This window comes from Chiloscyllium plagiosum, chromosome 5 (genome assembly GCF_004010195.1).
Source record: "Chiloscyllium plagiosum isolate BGI_BamShark_2017 chromosome 5, ASM401019v2, whole genome shotgun sequence".
NCBI lineage: Eukaryota > Metazoa > Chordata > Chondrichthyes > Orectolobiformes > Hemiscylliidae > Chiloscyllium > Chiloscyllium plagiosum.
The window spans coordinates 101,389,491-101,412,316 of record NC_057714.1 but is presented as its reverse complement, the minus strand read 5'-3'; the positions used below and the strand labels follow the sequence as shown (position 1 = coordinate 101,412,316).

General features: G+C 38.6%; 1 protein-coding gene across 2 annotated transcripts in view; it reads left to right on the top strand.

The window, feature by feature from the left end:
- Positions 1-22,826, top strand: part of ube3c (ubiquitin protein ligase E3C) — a 177,268-nt gene that overhangs the window by 119,140 nt on the left and 35,302 nt on the right. For both annotated transcript variants that reach the window (XM_043690704.1, XM_043690705.1), the window contains exons 19-20: positions 3,806-4,053; positions 18,145-18,357. In XM_043690704.1, coding sequence (XP_043546639.1) covers positions 3,806-4,053; positions 18,145-18,357 — 461 coding nt within the window. The remainder of the gene's footprint in view (positions 1-3,805; positions 4,054-18,144; positions 18,358-22,826) is intronic.

The following is a 22,826-nucleotide window of genomic DNA, read 5'->3' as shown; positions in this document are numbered from 1 at the left end:
GCTCGGATATTTTTAAACAGATCCCCAACAAGCGTTTGGATATGATAGATTTGCTCATCATGACTACCTTCTTACCTTCATCTCCATCCTTTTGAGCCAACCTTCTCCTGTCTAATTGCCAACTTCTGAAGTTCAAACTCTCTCTCTTCTGCTAGGGCCATCCTCTCCTTTTTTGTTTTCCTCTGCTTTTAACGGCAATTCAAATTGTTTCAGTTCCTTTTCTTCTCTCTCTCTTGATTCCTTAAGTTCACTTTCTAACTCCAATTGTCTCATTTGCAATTTTATTTTTTCTAACTCCACTGCACTTGATTGTTTCTGTGAAATACCTAAATGCTTGGCGAACTCGAGCTTTCATATTATCCCTAGTTAAACCCAATTTTAGCCTGTTTGCTAATTCTGAAAGTGTCACCTTTTTCTGTCTTTCTAAACTTACTTGGCAAATTTGGGAAGCATCTTTGACCAGCAAACCTCTTTAGCAATGTTAAGAGCCATTTCCCCATATTTGATTTAACCAACAAGCAAATTAAACAGATTTTCCACTCAGTTGAGTTTTATTTAAAGATCTAGGACACGAGTGCCCAAGTCTGTTTAAATGTTCTGTGACCTTTTGTACCCTAAAACTGTTCAAATCCTGCATTTGAACCCCCAATCTTTTATAAAGTGGTTGTTGACCCCTTCTGAGAACTAAAACTGAAACACCCAAAGGCGAGCATGTCTCCCTATAATCTGTAAATAAAAAAAGTGTTATTAGTGGCATTACCTGCTTCTCAGCTACTTGTAGTGGTTAAATAAAATAAATCCCTGATGCTTACTTTAAAATCAGCAAGGAGCAAGTTAGTTATCTGACTCTAACAGTGAACAATTTAACTAAACTATTAGAAAACCGAATAAATCCCTTCTAATTGCTAACTATTCCTGAATAAAACAAGATTCTACTGGTACACTATTCCAATAAATACAAGTCCCATTCATACAACAAAAATAGAGTTTTGTCTCTTGAAATTACAAACAGCTTATGTGTCTTCCGGAATGCTCTGTGCCTTCTGCCCTCGTTTCATTTGTCAGGAGCATCCTTTCCACTGTTCGTACTGTTATCATGTAGATGGTGCTTTCCTTAACACGTAGGTGACTGAGAAGCAGTGATTCTCTCTTGAGAGTTGAGAGCTGTTCGCTCTGGTCTTTTTCCAACTGCTCCTTTTTATACTCTTGATGACGTACCTATATTTCTTACGATAGGATTGGTCCTATGTTGTCAAAGCCATCAGATTTAAATTTAATAGGCCTTTGGTATCAAAGGGCTTGGTTCAAATTGGCTAAATTCAAAAGACTATTGTCTTAGTAAACACAAATTGCTACTTGTCCTGCCAACTGTATGGCCTTTCAATACAAATGTTTCAGTTTGGGCTCTGTGTGTATTGGCAAACTCCAGCACAGAAAAAGCACCATCTTTTACAGGGATCACACAATGCTTTACCCATTTCACCTATTTACAAACACCAAATTCTATCTAACTTCCTCCCAATCTACAATTACTCTACCCAACTTTGCAACAATGTTCTGATTGATAGTACATTACCGTTCCTTCATAATCACCTGGTTAAAATCCTATAACTTTCTAATAGCATTGTGGGTGTCCCTGTAGTCCAAGTACTGAGTTCAAGAAGGCTGTTCCACACCATTTTCATCAGGGCAGTCAAGGATTGCCACAACATGGTGGCCTTTGACGGTGATGCCCAGAATCCCCGAAAGAATGAAAAACAAATTACTGGCAGAACGTTCAAAAGGCAGAAGTAAGAATAGGAGGCAACAACCAAGGTCAGCAAAGGAAAATGAAGGCAAGTGTTGAGCTCAGATGAGTCCTGGAAGAGGTAAAGGTTTAATTAAAAGTAATGTGTGGAGAATTAAAATGAAAGGTGCCAGTAGTTCAGGATCACATTTTCTGTTTCTCTGTCACCAGATGCTATCACATCTGCTCTTGTTCTCAATTTGTTTTTATTTCAGATTTTTAGCATCTGCAGTATTTTGCGTTTGTATATAAACCTGTTGTGACCACATGGTCACTTTGTTGTATTTTCAGTGCAGATCCACTGATTCAAGACTTTTCCAGAAGATTGCATACAGTAGGAAAACATTAAATCATTAGCTGTGGTTCTCACATTATGTTTGTGTTTAGGGCAGTTGCATTCTACTGTGACAACAATAGTTTAAATTGCATTGTTAATATGGAGCTTAGAATTAGTCCATTTTGAAATTCCCCATTGCAGTTTATTGCAATGATTGGTAGTGATATTCTGGGGAAATATAATTCTGCAATGTCTAGATTTGAAGCCAAGGTCTAATTATATTCCTTCTTAGATGGCTACTAATAATGGTCATCTTTCAGAAGGCAGATGATTTGTGGAAAGTAATTTTTATTGCCGAGATTCATTCAGAAAGTAATGTTTTTGCACCCTTGGGACCTTTTATGCAAAACTCTCCTCTGGCAGCAAATCAAACTGTCTGCGCTAAGTAGAAATTCATATGGTTTGTAGAGGAAAGAGTTCTGCAAGAAAAAAAATCATTTGTCGTAATTGTAAATGAAACCTAGGATAGTGTAATTTGAATGCAATCTGCTTCACAAAGAAAATATAAAAAGTGAAAACCAGGCAATTATCCACTAGCCCATCTCTCTGGCTTTTTCCACAGCCAGCATATAACTATTTCATTGATTCTGTATCATGTACCTTTTTAATCCTTTCTTTAGAAACAATAATTGTGATTAGTGATGGCAGAAGAGGAAACAAATTTTTAAAATATGAAACCTCACTCTCTTTGGAATAAATCTGCCTGGTGCTCTCAGCAAAGGCCAGATTGTGCCATTCTTAATATTTAATGCTGAACTTGACTTAAGACCATTTTGATATGAGCAGTGTGGCAGAGGGTTATATGTTAATTCAATGTCTTGCAGCCAGTTAAATTTAACATTTTGCATGGCCCTTTCATCAATGTCTTTCTTGGACAGTGAAGCAACTGAGCGCTGAAGGTCTGAGAGGTATTAAATATGTATTCATGACTGTATAAGATATTAACCAAGATTTTTGTTTTCTTGGTCAGCAGTAATAATACAGAAAGCTCCTGTGAAAATGTCACATGCAGTGTGGCAAATATTTTCCTCATGATATGGGGTTTGTCTTTTGATATTGGTAGGGTGCAGAAACAGTCGAAATCCTCAAACAGGCTGGACAGAAAATTGGTTTGAAGAACAGTGAGACAGTAAACTAAAAACACTACGCTTATTATCAGTTGCTTTTTGATTATTTTGTGTACCATTAATTTTTGCTGCTTGCGAACAGAATTAAAGTAGATGAAATATTTCAGAAAAAAAAATTTAGAAATGCATGGATTTGTATGGTTGAATGAAGGATTGATGGTCCAGACCTCTAAAATAAGTTTTTCAAGGCAAGAGCTTGATTAACAATTATCATCCGTATATTTTTACAACTCAGTTTCACCTCATTTCAACAGAAGATAACTTTTTCAGTTTACTTTTACAGTGAGAACAGCACATAAGAGTTGAAGCTTAGATCAAATCACTGTCAGTGTTTGTGAAGACTGCACCCTGTGGAGGGGCAAGGTGTTGCTGACAGCTTCCAGTGTGTATTTAACTGTGCAAATGCGGGCAAGAGGTTTCTGTCAATCTTAGGCAGTGATTGCTGAAACTACTGCTGTCTTTCTGGCAGTAACCTCCTGATCTATACGGTGATTTGTGAAAATACCAATTTGTTGAGGAGCAACATTTTTTTTCTCCTCCCCCAATGTTTTTCAGAATCTGACCTGAGGAAACGAATACGTGTTCACCTATTAAACGCACATGGTTTAGATGAAGCTGGGATTGATGGTGGAGGAATATTCAGAGAATTTCTGAATGAACTACTCAAGACTGGGTTTAACCCAAACCAGGGTTTTTTTAAAACAACAAACGAAGGGCTTCTGTATCCAAATCCTGCAGCAAAAATGTTGGTTGGTGATCTCTTCACCAGGCATTACTACTTTCTAGGAAGAATGTTGGGAAAGGTAAGAATTCAATTCTTTTAATATCAAATGTTGCGCCAAAATGAGTGTTATATTGTGAAATAACTAAAAGATGGTATTAAAGCTATTCAGTTGTCAAGCTAACTTGAAGAAATTATCTCACCACAAATTCAGTCTATAAATCCATGCACCTTGCAGGTTTATATTAAGAAAGCATAGATGTGGGAAAACTGCAGTTAAACTCAATTTCAGCTAATTTTCTGCTTTTGCGAAACTGAAGCAAAAAATACCATTGAAGAATAAGACCATAAGGAATAGGAACTGGAGTAGAACACTTGGCCCCTTAAGCCTGCTCTGCCATTCAGCAGGATCATGGTTGATCCGACTGTCATTCCTCCTGTCCACTTTCCTGCTCTTTCCCTGGAACCCTTGTTTCTCCTATTGATCAAGAATCTATCTATCTATCAATCTTGGCCTTAAATGTACAGAAGGACTCTGCACCCCCCTCCCCGCAAAAAAAACCTATGAGCACCACAGCTCTCTGTGGCAAGCAGTTCCAAAGTAAAATCAACCTTAGCTCACTCTAAATTGGCACCACTTTATTCTTAGAATATGCCCTCTGGTCCTGGACTCTAACATGAGGGGAAGCATTCTCTCAGCATTTACACTATCAAGCCCCTTAAGAATCCTTTATGTTTCATTCTTCTAAATTCCAATGAGTAGAGTCCCAACCTGTTTAGCCTTTGCTCGTAAGGTAATCTCTCCATGCTGGGAATCAATCTAGTGAACCTTCTCTGAACTGTCTCCAAGAAAATAATGTTTTCTTACAAATAAGAGGATCAAAACTGCTCATAGTAATCCAGGAATGGTCTCACCAGCACCTTGTACAGTTGCAGTAAGATTTCCCAACTCTTGTACTCCAACCCCCTTGAAATAAAGGCCAACATTTCATTAATCTTCCTGATTAACAGCTACAGCTGTGTTCTAACTTTCTGTATTTTGTGTCCAAGTACCTTAACTGTGTTGCAGTTTTCTCCATTTAAATAATATTCTGTTCCTTAGTTCTCCCTTTCTTTCCCGCATTATATTTCATTTTTCAACTTTTTGCCCACTTGCTTGACCTGTCACAGAGTTGTAGAGTCATACAGCATGGAATAGACCCTTTGGTCTAACTTGTCCAGGCCTACCAAATTTCCCAAACTAAACTAGTCCCACTTGCCTGTGTTTGGTTTCTATCACACTAAATCTTTCCTATTTGTATACCTATCCAAATTTCTCTGAATGTTGAAAGTGTACCTAAATCTACCACTTCTTCTGGCAACTCATTCTCATGTGAAGCACCCTCTGTGTAAAACAAAAAAGGCTGCCTCTCAAGTCCCTTTTTAAATCTTTTTCCTCTCACCTTGAGATTGTGCCTCCTAATTTTGAACTCTCCCACCCTTCCTGATATCTTTCCTATAGCAAGACAAACAGAACTGTACACAGTACTCCAAACATGGCCTCGCCAATGTCCTGTACAATCTCAACGTGACGTCCCAACTCTTCTACTGACAGGCAGTATCCCTGTAAGCTATTTGTGTCCCTCCCGCAACCTGTCTTTCCAGCTATTTTTGTGTCGCCTGCAAATGTGGCTACAAGACATTTACTTCCTTCCTCCAAGTCATTAACATATATTGTAAACAGTTGTGATCCCAGCACTGATCCCGATGGATTATAGGTTTCCAGCCTGAAAAAGAATCTCTTTTCTCAACTTTGTTTCCTGCCCAAAGCCAATTCTCTATCCATGCCCACTAAACTACTTCCAAAACCATGGCTTCTACCTTTATGACTTAACCTGTTGTGAGGTACCTTGACTTTAAAGAATGTCAAATCTCTTTGAATAGCAGTTTTTTTAAAATTTACTTTTTCATTTATGCCATTTAAACTAGCAATCTTATTTCAAACACACCAACGTCAATTAGAACATAAGGTGTTGACTTTGGCAAATTTATAGCTGTACCTTACAGATGAGGAAATTCCCAGGATTGATGTTCACTGTTTACTTAACTCGTCTACAGCACCAAAGTTAGCACCGCATTTAATTTTAGAATCTCTAAGTTGTAATTATTGTACAGTGATTTTTGCTGAAAGTGTCATGGACATTGGGCAAAGATAGAATTTTTGTGATGTGCCCGATGCTATATAACCAGCTGACTGTTTTCCTTTTTAGTAGTGGCCACTCGAAGAGGTAGAATGGAGTGCCAAGCGTTTTTAGATTTGCATTCCAAAGTTACTGGAAGATAGGGTGGAAGATTGATAGGAGAAGGGAAATGGCACCCTTGTGTAAAGTTTCACTTTAATCCTCTAACGATTTCCCTTTTGTTTTTCATCCCTAGGTTTTTCTATAAGCTGGTCTAAGAAACCCTTGGTTTGACTGTGCTGAGGTGCCAGTGGACATTAAGCTCTTAGTCTGTTCTCAGTGGGATATATTTAGCTGTCTTAATTGTGTTAAATTTTTCACATTCATCAATTAAATTTGATTTCAGCCCGGGACAATACCCAGGTTTAAGTTGACAAATAGCAAGCAACATTCGTGCCAGTCAGTGAATCATTTGCAAGGGAGAATCTAACCATTGACCCTTGACATTCAATGGCATTATGACAGCTGAATATTCCACTATCAACATTTTGGAGGTCACTTTTGACAATACCTGTGTGAATACTGTGGCTATACAAGACAGTCAGAGCTAGGAATCCTATGGTGAGTAACTTGCTTCCTGAATCCCTAAAGCCTGTCAATTATCGACAAAGGTCAAGGCAGGAGTGTGATGGAATACTCTCAACTGACCTGAAAGTGCGGCTCCAACAACATTCGTGAATTGTGACACCATCCAGGACAAAGCAGCTCACTTGATTGGCACCATATCCTTCAATTCACTCCCCACAACACTGACACTTAAAATGTGTACCACATCTACAAGATGCACTGTAGTTCCAAACTCATGACCATTATGGCCTAGAACGACAAGGGTAGCAGATAGATGGGGACGCCACCATCTGCAAGTTCCCCTCCAAACCACTCCTCATTCTGACTTGGAAATATATCACTGTTCTCTGACTGTCATTGTGTCCAAATTCTGGAATCCCTGTTGGCATTGTTGGTCTACTCACCACCACCTCAAAAGCAACTTGCAATGGGGAGTGGCCAGCAAAGCCCACATCTCATGTCCTTTTTAAAGAAAACTCTGTTCCTTCTAATAAGTGTTTCTTGTGTTAAAAATGCACCAAGCACTTCTCAGTAGCATCACAAGACAAAAAATGATACTGAACTATACAGAAAAGGTAGTTTTAAGGAGTGTTTTACAGGTGGAAGGGAAGCTGAGAGGTCGACAAATTTAAGGAGAAAATTCCAGAGCTGGATTCTAGGCAATGGGCATGTGGCAGTCAATGGTGGGGCAGTTTAAGTTGGGGATGCAGACGTCAGAATTAGAGGAGCACAGATGCCTCTGAACGCTGTAGAGTAAATGAGGTTTCAGAGATGTCGAGGAGTATGAAAGGATTTAAAAATTGTCATGAGATTTTTAAAACCAAGACGTTCTCATGATTTGCACAATCTTGTGGGGCAGGATAGAGTCAATAGGGTGAACTTTGACTTGATTCTGCTTGTAAAAAGAAGAGGATGTAAATTCGAAGTGATCTTCGAAAGAGGCAAGGGTCAAGTAAAGAAAAACTTTGTCACCCAGTGAGTATAAAGATTTGGATACAGGACCTGGACATGTGATGGCTGTAATAGGATGAATTTAACCCTTTATTTCCCTTTAGACCAGTTGAGACTCTGCTTCCTTGGTTTAAATATACAATCATGCATGCACGGGAGATGTACACATCAAGATGATGGCATAAAGCTAAGTCTTTATGATGAGCAAAGGTTTTATATCAATTTATAGCCAACAAGCTACTAATGAAGAGATTACATATTTCCTCACCCTGATCTCTACTCAACTATGTTTGCATAGTTCACATTCCAAGTTAGTACACATGATCCAATCACGTTTGCACTAATAAGTGACTATATTATCAAATAACATCTTCTGTTCACATCTCTAGTTATCAGTATGTACCTGAGGTAATAGAAAACCTATAGTGCTATTTGACATTCTGCCCACCCCCGAAAAAAACAAATCAGAAGGTTCAGTTGAGGCATTCAAGAGGGTATTGGATGATTGTTTGGGTGAAACTAACATGCAAAGACATGAGGTAGAAGCTGGAGATTGCCACGAGGTAAAGATCATTTTATGAGCTGCTGCAAGCGCAATGGGCTGGATGGCTACCTCCTGTGCTACTATAATTCTAGAAATCGAATGTAGGTCAGTGAACATGAGTGGAAGGTGAACAGGACAAGTTAGTACATTGGCAAGAGAATTTGGGGTGATCTCAAGTTACCGGGAGTAGACTGTAAAAGACCATCCTGGAATGCATTGGAGTCATGAAGTCCAGAGGTAATGGAGACACAAACAAAGATTTCACATGAATTGATTTGGGAAAAGTTGGGTAATATTATGGAGGTGAAAATAGGCACCCTTGGTGATGAGGTTAGAGTGGTGCTAGAAAAGCACAGCAGGTCAGGCAGCATCCGAGGAGGAGGAAAATTGACATTTCCTCCCAAATTGATGCCCAAAACATCGATTTTCCTGCTCCTCCAATGCTGCCTGACTTGTGCTTTTCCAGCACCACTCTAATCCAGCATCTGCAGTCCTTGTTTTTACCTTTGGTGATGAGCCAGGTTTGTGGTGAGAAGCTCATCCTTGGCATTAAAAGTTGTAAGTTGGTTTAGTCTCAGACTGTTGCCAGGAATTCAGTGGCCAGGGAATATGGTTCAGAGCAGGGACTGAAAACTTTGGTTTCAGTCTTAACAATATTTAATCTGAGGCAATGTTTCTCACCCACTTTATGCGTGATAAGTAGTCTGATTATGAGAATGTGCAAGAAATCTGCATGTGTCTCAGTCAAGCTTAAAGTTTAGAACGTGTGACACCCTTGGTGTTTCAAGCTCTGTTTTTTGCAAAATTCTATTTACTTGTCAGCAAAATTTGGGGATTTTTCTTTCCAGGGACAGAGACAGAAACAGCGATGGTGTGAGTGGAGAGTGACACAAAGAATTGATCAGACATGGCCTTAGGTTGGTGATACGATGAGATTTGGCCAAGCCAAGAGGGTAACTGTAAATACGGGTTAGGCAGTTTTGTGTTCTTCAAATAGATTACTCGTTTTGGGAGAGTAATTTTAGATGTGGATCCAGGATTTCAACCAACCGGGCGGCACGGTGGCTCAGTGGTTAGCACAGCATCAGGGTCCCAGGTTCGATTCCGTCCTCGGGTGACTGTCTGTGTGGGGTTTGCACATTCTCCCCGTGCCTGCGTGGGTTTCCTCTGGGTGCTTCAGTTTCCTCCCACCATCCGAAGATGTGCAGGCCAGGTGAATTGGCCATGCTAAATTGCCCATAATGTAGAGTGCATTAGTTAAAGGGAAAAGGGATTTGGGTGGGTTACTCTTCGGAGGGTCGGTGTGTACTTGTTGGGCCAAAGGGCCTGTCCCCACATTGTAGGGAATCAAATCAAATCAAATCTAATCATACGGTCACTGTTAAGAGTATTTATTGCAGCTAGAGTGCAAGCAATAAAGCAGGGGCTCAGTTTAGCCATCCTTCTGGTGAAATCAATCTTAATAAAATATTTTTGTGGGTGTCCGGTGACCTGGATTTTAATAAAGTTTCTGCCATGCCCATGTTTTTAATTTTGCTTTCCTTGTTGAAAATAACCAAAGTATTGGGCCAAATGTAAAAACAATAGTAAATAGAATGGAATGATCATTGAAAAAAACTTTTAAAAGGACAATGCAGTTGTAAGTTAGGTTATTTTAAAATTTTCTTCAGTTTTACACCAAGAAATTGCATTTTGGGATTTTTAGGGAACGGAGACCTCACTAGAGCTGAAACTTGGGTTTGAAGCTAACAATGTGTTTTGAGTATTAGGTGTAGCTGTTTTAATTCCCATGACACATGCTGCTGTGCTCCATCACTGAATTCTTCTGACATCTAACAAAAGATTAGAGTCTCTTGTTAATGGAAACAAGATGATTTTTGATGTACGAAGGGGAAGGACAAACCTTTTATCTGTAAAGTTCAACAAGGCTACTGAGAAGTGCATACTGTTCCATTCTGAGTGCAGCAATGTGAGGTCAAAGTGCAACAATGGACTTGAACAGCCATTTTAAAGAGACATGGTGAATTTATTTTTCCATCTAGAAATTTAATCAACATCATGCGTTTAATTCCAGGGCATAGGCTGTCTTGTACACTCTCCCCTTTTTACTCTTTTCAAATGCAGTTTGTAAAAATATGTTTTGAAAGCTTGGAGCAGTGAAAATTGCATTAAGTGCTCTGTAGTCTCAATAGACCTGATATGCACCACTACTTGCCTTTAGATAACGAAAAGCACCAGGTTTACTGTTGCAGTTGAACATGTTCCTTCTCATCAAACCTCAATTTCTAATGTGAGGGCACTTGTGGTGCAGTGGGTGTGTCCCTACCTCCGAGCTAGGAGGCCTGGGTTCACGTCCCACTTCTTCCAGAATTGCATAATAAGATCTCTGAACAAGTTATTTAGAAAAAATATGTAATGTTGCTTGGGAAAATAAAACAGCAGCACTGTAGAGCAGTTGCCATTTGTGGTAAATCTTCTGATGAAAAGGCTGAGAAGCATGCTCATAAGAACAAGGAGCAGGAGTAGGCTATCTGGCCTTTCAAGCCTCCTCTGCATTCAGTATGATCATGGCTGACCTTTTTGTGGCCTGAACTCGACTTGCCTGCCTCTCACCATAACTCTTAATTCCTTTACTGTTCAAAAAAGTATCTATCTTAGCTTTAAAAACATTCAATGACAAAGCTTCAACTGCTTCACAGGGCAGGGAATTCCACAGATTCACAGCTCTCTGGGTGAAGAAGTTCCTTCTCACTTTGGTCCAAAATCTGCTCTCCCCTAATTTTGAGGCTACGCTCTCTTGGCCTAGTTTCATCTGCCAGTGGAAACATCCTCTCCACTTCCATCTGATCTATTCCCTTCATAATTCAAAGTTTGTGAGAAGATTTGTAGATCGGTTGCTCGTTGCTTTGGTTCTGTTCGCTGAGCTGGAAGTTTTTGTTGCAAACGTTTCGTCCCCTGTCTAGGTGACATCCTCAGTGCTTGGGAGCCTCCTGTGAAGCGCTTCTGTGGTGTTTCCTCTGGCATTTATAGTGGCCTGTCCCTGCTTCCGGTTGTCAGTTTCAGCTGTCCGCTGTAGTGGCCGGTATATTGGGTCCAGGTCGATGTGTTTGTTGATGGAGTTTGTGGATGAGTGCCATGCTTCTAGGAATTCCCTGGCTGTTCTTTGTTTGGCTTGCCCTATAATGGTAGTGTTGTCCCAGTCGAATTTATGTTGCTTGTCGTCTGCGTGTGTGGCTTCATAATTTTATATCTTTCTGTAAGATCCCCCCTCATTCTTCTAAATTCTAGCGAGTGTAATCCCAGTCTACTCAGTTTCTCCTTGTAAACGAACCCTCTTAACTCTGGAATCAACCAATTGAACCTCCTCAGCACCCCCAGTGCCAGTTCATCTTTCTCAAGTGAGGAGACCAAAACCGCACGCAATACTCCAGGTATATGCTGGTATATTCTATGAATACTTCTAGACCTATTTGCAAGCATCTGAGGAAACTAGGCTTGTGTACTTAAGGACACAACGTTTTGTGAATGTTTTAGTGAAATTCAAGGTAATCAATGCAGTCTTCAAATTATTTGTGCAAAATATCTTTTCCCAGATGAAAAAGAAATGTGACGCAGACACAACTCAATCAGTAAAGAATGATTTACTTGTTACTCAACCAGTTAATTTAAATCTGTGACAGACAGCAAGTTGCAAAGTCATCTATCAAAGAACTAATTATATTTTGATTACAATTGTAAATAGGATGTGGCTAGTAAATACTGTATTGTTCTTTCAGCTCTATCAACAAAATGTCTTTTAGGGAATCTTGATTGGTATCTCTACTCATTGGGGCATAATGAATTCAAATTTTCTTTAATGCCTGTGTAGGGATTGTTTGGTGTGATTCAGTGCACTAAGGTCTTTATAGCCAACTTAACACAAGGGATTACCTCATGTTGCTGGTCACTTTTCAATTAAACTTTCCATTAGTAGATGATTCTTGATTCTGTTTGTGTAGTGATTGCATTTTGTTGGCTTTAAATCAAGCAGAGAGACAGAGCATAAATAAGTAGTCAAAATATGTGGTAATGGCATTTTGATCTGTTTCACAGTTAGAAAGACCTTAAGGTTATCTCGGTTGATTTATCTTGTAATATTTATTAAGGTAAACTCCACTTTGCATGCAGTTCGCCTTTGTAATGCCTAGTCAGCTGGTTTCAGTGCAATTTTGCAGTCTCTTTCTACTGAGCATGCATCTATATTCATTGACCTTTATTGGAGTAAGCAGCATCAAAGCAAATGACTTGCATTTATCTAGTGCCTCTGGCCATTATCCACAGTGGTTTGCAACCAATGAATTACTTTGAAAGCATATTCATTTTTGTAATTTAACGTCAGTAAGAGAAATGCATGGTGTTCTAACATACAGGTAAGGAAATAACAGTTGCTTGGTTTCTGGAAACTGCAAAATTGAGAGGGGGACAAAAAAGCTTTGCACTTTGCTTTTTTAAACAGGCATTGGAATGGGTGAATCTTTAGTCCAGCATTTTTAAGACAAACTGGGATCCACAAATTACTTGCTAAAAGCTGTGATCTTTTTTTGAGATTTTAGTCATCTGCGTTACCACATCACCTGGTGTCATCTCTGCTGCTCCAATCTCTTGTAATTCTGTGATTGTCATCAGTCTGACTAGTGTCCATTCTCCAACTTCTCTCGCTGCACTGAACACTGTTAATGTTTTGGCATGACTTCCCACAACTGCCCTGGTAAGAGATCCCTGCAAGAAAAATATGTCAAAGTTTGTTGGACCAAAGGAAAAAGCAGTCCAGAACTAGAGGGCATAGGTTTCAGGTGAGAGAGGAAAGATTTAAAAGGGGCAACTTTTTCACGCTGACGGTGGTGTGTGTATGGAATGAGCTGCCAGAGGAAGTGGTGGAGGCTGGTACAAGATTCAAAAGGCATCTGGATGGGTATGTGAATAGGAAAGGTTCAGAGTGCTGGCAAATGGGACTAGACTAATTCAGGATATCGGATTGGTATGGATGAATTGGACCGAAAAGTCTGCTTCTGTGCTGTACATCTCTATGACTATGGAACAGCAAGAGAATGGCAAAAAAATGTAGAGGCAGTAGTTGAGTTGTTGACTGAAGAAAAGTAACTGAAATACTGGGACAAGATAACAGAAAGCCAAAGGGCAGCAGTCATGATGATAAAATAGCAGAGCAACAAGGAATGAACCCACAGTGTGAATGTCTCCTCAAGGGAAAGAATAACAGCAAGACACTTATTGATCCAGAGAAACACAATAAGAACAACAAACACGGAGTGTGATGTGGTCGGTGAGGGTGAATGATTTAGAGATTTTCTGTTTAGGCTCAACCCACAAACCTTTTGACGTGACAGTGAATACTATTCAACATACACATCAGTAATAGATGTGACAAAGATTCTACACCCCTGAAGGCATTGTAGTCTAGAGTGCTTAAGTGCTCCATAACATCATCACCATAACTTGAAATCATTCAAACTCCATTCAATTTTGCAAGTCCAATGTTTACTCCCAAAATCTCCTGACTGCTCTTTTCAAATCTGAGTTCTTTTGCAGTAAAAACCTGAAAGGCTATTGATAGTTTTGGGCTGAAAATGTGTTGCTGGAACAGCGCAGCAGGTCAGGCAGCATCCAGGGAACAGGAGAATCGACGTTTCGGGCAGAAGCCCTTCTTCAGGAATAGGAACTATCCTGTTGATAGTTTTGGGACAGATACTTTGCATATTCTGCTGAAGCCTGAGATCTAAAGCCCACAATCAAAATATTCTTCATTGTGTAGTGTGGTGCAGCTGTATTCTCGCACAAGACAGATAGCAGTCAAATTTGACAGGCTAAACCTGGACATTTCTGAAGCACAGTTTGTCATGAGCAGTACAGTTGTATTCTTGTGATTGATGCTTTGTTTGCTGCTTCACCAACAGGCCAGATCAGTGGACAGTATGATGGCTTTATGCCCGAAATGTCGACTCTCCTCCTAAGATGCTGCCTGACCTCCTGTGCTTTTCCTATGCCACACTTTTCAACTCTGACTCTCCAGAATCTGCAGTCCTCGCTTGCTCTGAGGATGTGGCAAGCATAATTTGGAAAGAAGTCCCAACCTTATGAAGCTACTATGGGCCTACCAGTCAGCTAAGCATCAAAGGCACAAACTTTAAACATGATAACCAGTCACACTGAGCTGTATAGTTCTACTTTACTCAAATTTTATTTACTTTGTTTTTCTGTTCTTCTGACATTTTCATAACTGAGGAATTCCACAACATCAAGAAAACTTTAATGGTTTATGCATTTATAGGAAACACATGGCCAGTAGGTCATGACATTTTTCACCTGTATTACTATTTTGTCTTTGAGCTATCTCCATTTATATCAATATGATATTCTTTACCATACTAATTGTCTAAGAACAGAATTATCAAATTAGTGTATCACGTACTTAAGAGAGAAATCTGTTTAGGATTCATTCTTGGTTCAACTGGACTATGACAATTGTAATGCATCCAATTCTATAGATTATTTTGAATTTTGAAGCCCAACCCAAGAATGAAGGATGCCAAGTGATGAACTGATGACAAAACAGGTGGGGATGATTGGGTATGAGTAGGTCTGAACTTCTAAATAGATAATCTGGAATAGTTGCAACTACACGAGGCAGAATCATGTCTAAAACTTATATTATTTGCCTGAACTTCATTTCTCGTCCAAAAGATGGCATGTCTTACTGCACTCTATTAATACTGCACTGAACTGCTAGGCTATGTGTTTAAATCCACAATCTAATTCAAAGGCATGTGCTTAGATTGAACTAAGCTGACACAATACAAATGATGAATTGAATAATAAATCCTCCAGTGTGACTCTGCTAAATACTGTTTAACTGATTCAATCATTGAGCTTCCCATAGGTATAATTTTGAAAATTTTCAACCATAACTAGCTGCAGTGAATCTATAGATATTTTGAAATAACTGGTATATGTATTGTTGTATGATGTAACGGGTTTCAAAATGGATTGGCAGTAAATTACAATTTGTAATTTGCACTATTGATTTGTTTCTTAAAAATTAAAATTTCAAACCATCAAGGTTAAAAGCATTTACATGTATTGATGTAAAAACTCATAATGGAAATCAAATGTCCAAACTATGAAAGGTTGAAAATGGTAATCAGTGATGAAGTAATATATCTAAGGCTTTTTATTGCAGACACTTGGTTTATAAATATCTCTCAAATTCAGACTCCATATACTGTATACCAGAATTACTTCCAGTGATGAGTATTGATATAGAGCATTTATTACTGTACCTTTAATTCTCCTCTCTAACGTTTTTCTTTGAACATCATATTTCTAGTTGAGGAATATAGTATGTTTTATTTATGCAGATAGGTATTTCTGACTCCATGTTTGACTGTAGTGAACTGTGAATCAGTGGGATTCTGGGCCCTTCTGTAGGAAGTACCGACAAAGAAAAAAGAAACTGTTTGCCTTAATGTCTAAAAGCAGCTCATACAATGAATTACTTGTTAGAAAACACTGCTACACAGGCCAGTAACTCAGTAATGAGATGTAGTTGTGGGATTGAACTAGTAAGCCAGAGGTTGTAATTTTTAGCTCCATCACATTGTATCTGATCTAGCATTGCACTTTGCTTCAGGGAAGGATTCCCACAACCTCTACTTCATTTGATCTGCATTGTAGTTGATATCAAATCCTCTCTAAAGTGATCTGGATAATGAGTGAAAGGGAATAGGATGGCTGTGAGTAATGAGGAAAGCTTTTCCAAGCGTTAGCAGGCAGTGAGATGTTAGGATTCAGGAGTTGCAGTGGGGACTGGGAGCTTTCTTCTTTGAGAGGGAGTTTCAAGATCAGAGAGGCAAAAGTAAAGGATTCTGATTCTTTGTGAAATTTAATGAGATTTGATTGACCCCTTTGATGTAAATGCCTGAGATGTTGCTAAGAGATCTTGAGAGATCTCCCCTGATTGTGTTTGCTATTTTATTTGTGCAGTGAGATGTTCAATCACAGTCTCTTTTCAAATGGATCACATGGTAATTCTGGGTGCTAAAGTATAAATTATAGTGTAGATTGTGTTATTGTTTTAATGTTGTATACTTAAGTTTGTTGTTCAAAGCTATAGAATTTTGTGCTTTATTCACTTAGTAAGTCTCCTGGATATCTTTGTCTACTTAAAAATAGCATGTGACTGGCCCCTTGCTAGATCGTAACATAAAGTTGGTGGTTTGGTCCAGGTCATGTCATATGTGTTACACATCTGGTCATTAGACTGATCATGCGTTTGATAGTAATGATCGTTTCTACATTCAACTCCAGGGATGTGTGTGTATAGCAGCAGGTAGTTTTTATTGTGTCGGAATTGAAGCTTCTCATCAATGAAAAATGTGAACTTGCTGCACTCATGGTTTCAGAAATTTCAGGATCAAAGATGCACTTGTCAGGATTTTGTTCACGGGTCACCAATTGTGGAGAAACTTGGCTGATGTACTTGTAATTAATCACTGGACTTTTTTGTGGTAACAGTAATTCCATATCCATTCTGTACTTTCATGGCAAAGTCTCTGCATATATTAGAACAATGTCACATTAAGGATTCCAATTTTTGTATTGCACACAAGTCTTTAAGTTTTTGTTTTATACAAGCACAGTATTGCGTCATGTCAGTGTTATGATTTTTTTTAAAGTACCTTTTTTTATGCATATATTTTTTCCAAGGTTATGTCAGTTTTTTTCTTGTACTTTGAAGCCTGTATTTGACTTTGAAAACAATTTATATTGTCCTGCACAAATAGGTTACCCAATAACTCCAGTTTAAGTAAAGATATTCAATTGGCAGTGTTATTATATTTTATGGCATCTGTTTATTGTGAAGGTGAATGTTTATGTACAGTATAGTTCCGATTGATGACCAAAGAAAAGTAGGCATTTTGTTTCTTTATTGATTCTTCATGCCATAAGTTACTAAATCTATTTGGCAGCTTTTGATATTGTTCACATTTATTTTCCAGGTTGCGCCACCATTTGCATTAATTGCACAGCACTTACTTGTATTAAAAAGGTTTCCTGCATAATTAATCAATTTTAGCTCAATCATTGTGGCAGAAGTTTGGGCAGTAAATATAACCATAAAAACATAGATCCTTGAATTATATCTTGTAGCTTTTCTTGATTTTATCGAAGCTTCATAACTGGAATATTAATAGGATTGATCAAAGAACTTGCATTTTCAAAAAGTCAGTTTGCATGTTACAAAGTAGATCAGTTCACATTACCTTTGTTTCTGCTGACCCTGAGATATGAAGTTGTATGGTTAATCTGAAGTGCATTTTAATTTGCATTTAAATACATGCTCAAATCTGGATGCTGCACTTAATTATTTGTAATCTAACCAAAGGCAAAAACAATGCTGCAACGATGAAGATCCCAAAGTGAAAAGTGACGTGGTTTTAAAAATATTTCTGAATCACTTCAGCCATCAGCCTGTCTTTATCTTAATTTATATTATCTTTGTGTTACACTTTAACTTGTTAATGTTGTTTCAGTCAGCGCAATTCTTAAGTGGGAATTACTGGAAGCATAACATTCTAAAGTTATAGGAAACTTTGTTAATGTCTTGATCCACTGATTCATGTGAAATTTCTACTGCAAAAGTGAAGGTCTGGATTTTTCTTGATCATGCAGTAACTTTGTCAGATAAAGCTTTAGCTTTAATTTTGGTCCAAGACTTTGATACAACATGCCCGCCGTCGGTTATGAGACTGGTGTCTGGGTATTTTTCTCATGCTGCACTCAAAAGTAGAAACAATTGATAATTTGTTGCCTAATTCTCTCACTCTGATTATTGCAGGCCCTCTATGAAAACATGTTGGTTGAACTTCCTTTCGCCAGTTTCTTTCTGTCCAAGCTGTTGGGCACAAGTGCAGATGTTGACATTCATCACCTTGCATCATTGGATCCTGAAATGTACAAAAACCTGCTCTTCTTGAAGAGCTACGAAGGGGATGTGGAGGAACTTGGACTCAATTTTACAGTGGTGAACAATGAGCTTGGAGAGGCACAGGTTGGTGGTTCTTGAATTGTAGTTAATAATTTATCTGATTGGAAGAGAGATTAAAGAGATACAGCACACTTGTGGCAGTAATCTCAGTTCAACTCTTTGTCAGAAATGCAGTTTTATTGATCATTTCAGTTGTGAGGTGTGAATGAAAGGGTTGTATGTCTGACCTGGTGTAACTGTGTACAAAACATGGCAATTAGGTTTTTCTGACTTTTCTAAATTTTATTAGTGGCCTTTTCCACTGCCATAAAACTGGTAATTTCAATCTCAAACTTGTTATTTAAATTAGAGTTTTGTTTCCTTCGATTGGTTGTAATCTGTTTATTACCACACCTGTTTGCTTAGCTTTAACTGTGTTATTAACATCTCCTTACACATGTTTTTGAAGTAATTTTACCACTTTTAAAAAGTTGATTACATTCCAAATAATAATAGTTATGTACATTAGTTTTAGGATATTACAGATTAGGATATACCAAATTTAAGTAACTTAGGTATTTCTTAATACAAAATTTTATAAGGTAATCTGTATTTTGACTCTTACTTTCCTTAGCTTTAAAATAAAATCACTGTTTCCTTAGTTCAATTCTAATTGTAGCAAAGACGCCAAACTTTCAACTAGTTTCCATAAGCAGTATTTTACACAACAATGTAAGGTTCTATTGTTTGAATAGATCTGCAATTACTATGGCACTGACCTTTTGACATTTGCAATTTGTGATTCACAATGCATGACTGAAATGTGTTGAACCAAGGATATTGTTGTTGTCGGAGATTTTCTACAAGATTACTAGATAAACACGCCTGCTGAATTTAATTGGGAGAAAAAACTGAAATTCCTGAAACAAACTTTTGTTAATGTTTTTAAGATGAAACTAAGTGAGCAGTTTTAGGAATTTTTAAAATTGGCATATGTGGTATGGTTGTTATAATGTATAATAGGGCATTTTAAGCTTTTACTTCAATGTGTGAAACCTCTCCTTCCTTGTGAAATTTTTTCTGCCAATGCTGACATCTACAAAGACAAGTAAACATTCTCACAAAAAACATACATTTCCTAACTTGCAAGTTATATAGTAGTAAATCAATTAAAAACACGAGATAGGTTATATGTTTTAGGCCAGATAAACCACTTCTGCACCATCAGAATATATGCGTACGCTGCATTGATATCATAAATGTATATGTGTCTTCCAAAGAAGACATGCACAACTTGCATGTTGTGTCACAGTGCAACTGAAAAAAGCCATCTTTGATCATGTGGTGCTGCACTGGTAACTCTTATACTTTAGTCAGCTGAAGTATGATTCACAGGGTGTAAGCACTAATTTCCTCTGACCTTACCACAACTTGCTGTGAGCCCATGTGGCTGAATTACTGCTTGTACTAATTACAATTTAGTCTGAGCTTTATCTAAAGAGAAGAAATTGGCAGGGCTAGAAAGACAAGTCACTGGCGTGGGACTGACTAAGTAGCTTTTATGGGTTTGGAGGGATTTTGTTCTGTGGAAAGATTGAGTAGATTGGGTTTTTTGAATCATGCAAGATTCTTGGGGACTTGACAGGGTAGGTGACGAAAGGTGGTTTCCTTGACTGGGAGAGTCTAGGACCAGGGGGAATCATCTCAGAAGAATTAGTTGCCCATTTAAGACAGATGAAGAATTGTTTCTTTGAGGGTTGTGACTCTGGAATTCTTCACCGCAGATGAATGATAGGTAAGTGATGAATAGCAGTGGACCAGCACTGATCCTAATGGCACACCCGCTGGTCACAGGCCTCCAGTCCAAAAGGCAACCCTCTACCACCACCTCTGCTTCCTACCTTCAAGCCAATTTTGTATCCAATTGGCTCTGGCTGGATCCTATGTGATCTTCTGTAATTCCATCAAAATTGACCTTAAACCAATTTAGAACTTGAACTTATTGATCAGTTCATAACTATTTTAAAACTAATAGAATTATGATCACTCGCCCCAAAGTGCTCCCTTACTGACACCACAGTCACTTGCCCTGCCTTATTTCCCAATAAAAGGTCAAATGTTGTTCCTTCTCCTATCGGCATGGAGTCATACAGCATGGAATCAGACCCTTCAATCCAACTCATCTGTGTTGGCCAGGTTTCCCAAACTAAACTATCCCCATTTTCCTGTGTTTGGCCCATATCCTTTGAAACCTTTTTCATTCACGTACCTGTCCAAATCTCTCTTAAATGTTCCATCTACCATTTATGTACATCTACCACTTCCTCTGGCAGTTCATTCTATCATCTTCCCCTTTTTATTTCTTAGTTTCACCCATATGGATTCTATATCTTTCAATCCAAGATAATATTTAGCTATTGTACTTATTCCATTCTGTACCAATAGTGCTACATCAATGTCCTTTCCTTCCTGAAAAGTCACACCCATGAATACTTAGTTCCCAGCTTTAATCTCTTTATATCCATGTCTTTATAAGGGCTATAAGACATTAACCTGGATTTGTGCAGTTTGTCCCAAATAGCATGTTAATTCGAGTGAAGAGCTTTTGTTTTGCCTTATTACCATTTTTCTCCCCATTGACTTCTATTTTTCTTCAACTTTTCTGTTTGTATGCACCATCCCATCCTTTCCAACTCGAGGTATTATTATTCAAATTGCTGCCGTACGGTCTTGCTTTGTAATCCTATATTTCCCCGCTCCCAGACCATCTCTCCCTAATTAGTTTGAAGACCTCCACAGCCCAAGTTACTTCATTTGCCAAGGCACCTTTGCCACAGTTGTTAACCTGAAGCCCATTCGATGAAAAAGCTTCCTTCTATTGCTTATACTGGTGCTAGTGACCCACAAACTGAAACCTATTTCACCAACAACAACCTGAGAGTCACTAATTTAATTCCTTTACTTTTAATGTCCTATGTCAGTTAGCCAATGGTTAAGGTAGTAGTCTGGAGAATGTTACCTTGGAGATTCTGGTTTTATATTTAGCACCTGATGTTCATAATCTTTCAGGAGAAATTCCTTTCTCGTCCTACCAATGTTATTGGTAGAACATTGATTCTTTTCTTTCTCCTCCAAGATCCTCTCCAACCTTGATGTCCTTAACCCTGGCACTGGACAGGCATCTGAGCAATCTGGAGCCTGCGCACACTTCTGCTTTTGCTATTCCTATGTCTTATTGTTGCTTGCAGAGAGCTGATGCATACGCAATAGGCTGCATGGCTATTGTCTGTTTTGTAATACTTGCATTATTCTGTTGTTTTAATTAACTCCATATAATAGTGTATTGCAACTGTTTGTCAGTGCGCCCATTTATTATTATTTTTTACCTCTTCTTATCTGTGACTTAGTTTACAAACTGCAAAATGTTTTGTATAGCTTTATCTACCTACATGCTCACTTCATGGGCACTAGAGTTTTAATCTTAACCTCGCATACTTGGCATTGAATGTGATGTCTGACTTTTTAAAAAATGTTAATTGTAAGCAGAGCTTAGATTTCTTATTTCATCATATGTATTCCCATTCACTTGTAAAATGCAGTGTCTTAACTTGGCATTAATTTGAATTAATCTATTCAACTGGTAATATTATTCTCTCAGTATTTTACAATTGTACTCACTGCTTCCTGCACTTCTGTTTCTTTAGTCAGTTTTAAATATTGTGCTACTTTTAATACTCTGAACATTGCTTTCCCTTTCCCTCCCTTCCTAGAAGATGTCCCGTTTAGCATGATGACTATTATCACAGTGTTAAGAGATTAGCAACAGATGGAATTCAACCTCAATGAATGCGAGGTGATGCATTTTGGAAGGTCGAACTCAAATGCTGAATATAGGGTTAAAGACAGGATTCTTGGCAGTGTGGAGGAACAGAGGGATCTGGGCGTGCAAGTACAAAGATCCCTCAAAGTTGCCACCCAAGTAGATAGGGTGGTTAAGAAAGCATATGGTATTTTGGCTTTCATTCACAGGGGGATCGAGTTTTAAGAGCCGCGAGGTTTTGCTACAGCTCTACACGTCCCTGGTGAGACCACAGTTGGAATATTGTGTCCAGTTCTGGTTGCCCTACTATAGAAAAGATACAGAGGCTTTGGAGAGGGTGCAAAGAAGGTTTACCAGGATGCTGCCTGGACTGGAGGGGTTGCCTTATGAAGAAAGATTGAATAAGCTCCGACTTTTCTTTCAGGAGAGGAGGAAGAGTGACCTGATTGAAGTATACAAGATAATGAGTAGAATAGATAGTCAATAGCCAGAGACTTTTCCCCAGGGCAGGATTGACTGGTACGAGGGGTCATAGTTTGAAGATATTAGGAGAAAGGTATAGAGGAGACGTCAGAGGAAGGTTCTTTATGCGGAGAGTTGTGAATGCATGGCATGCGTTGCCAGCTGTGGTGGTGGAAGCAGAGTCATTAGGGACATTTCAGCAACTGCTGAACATGCACATGGATCACAGTGAGTTGAGGGGTGCGTAGATTAAGTTATTATATTTTACATT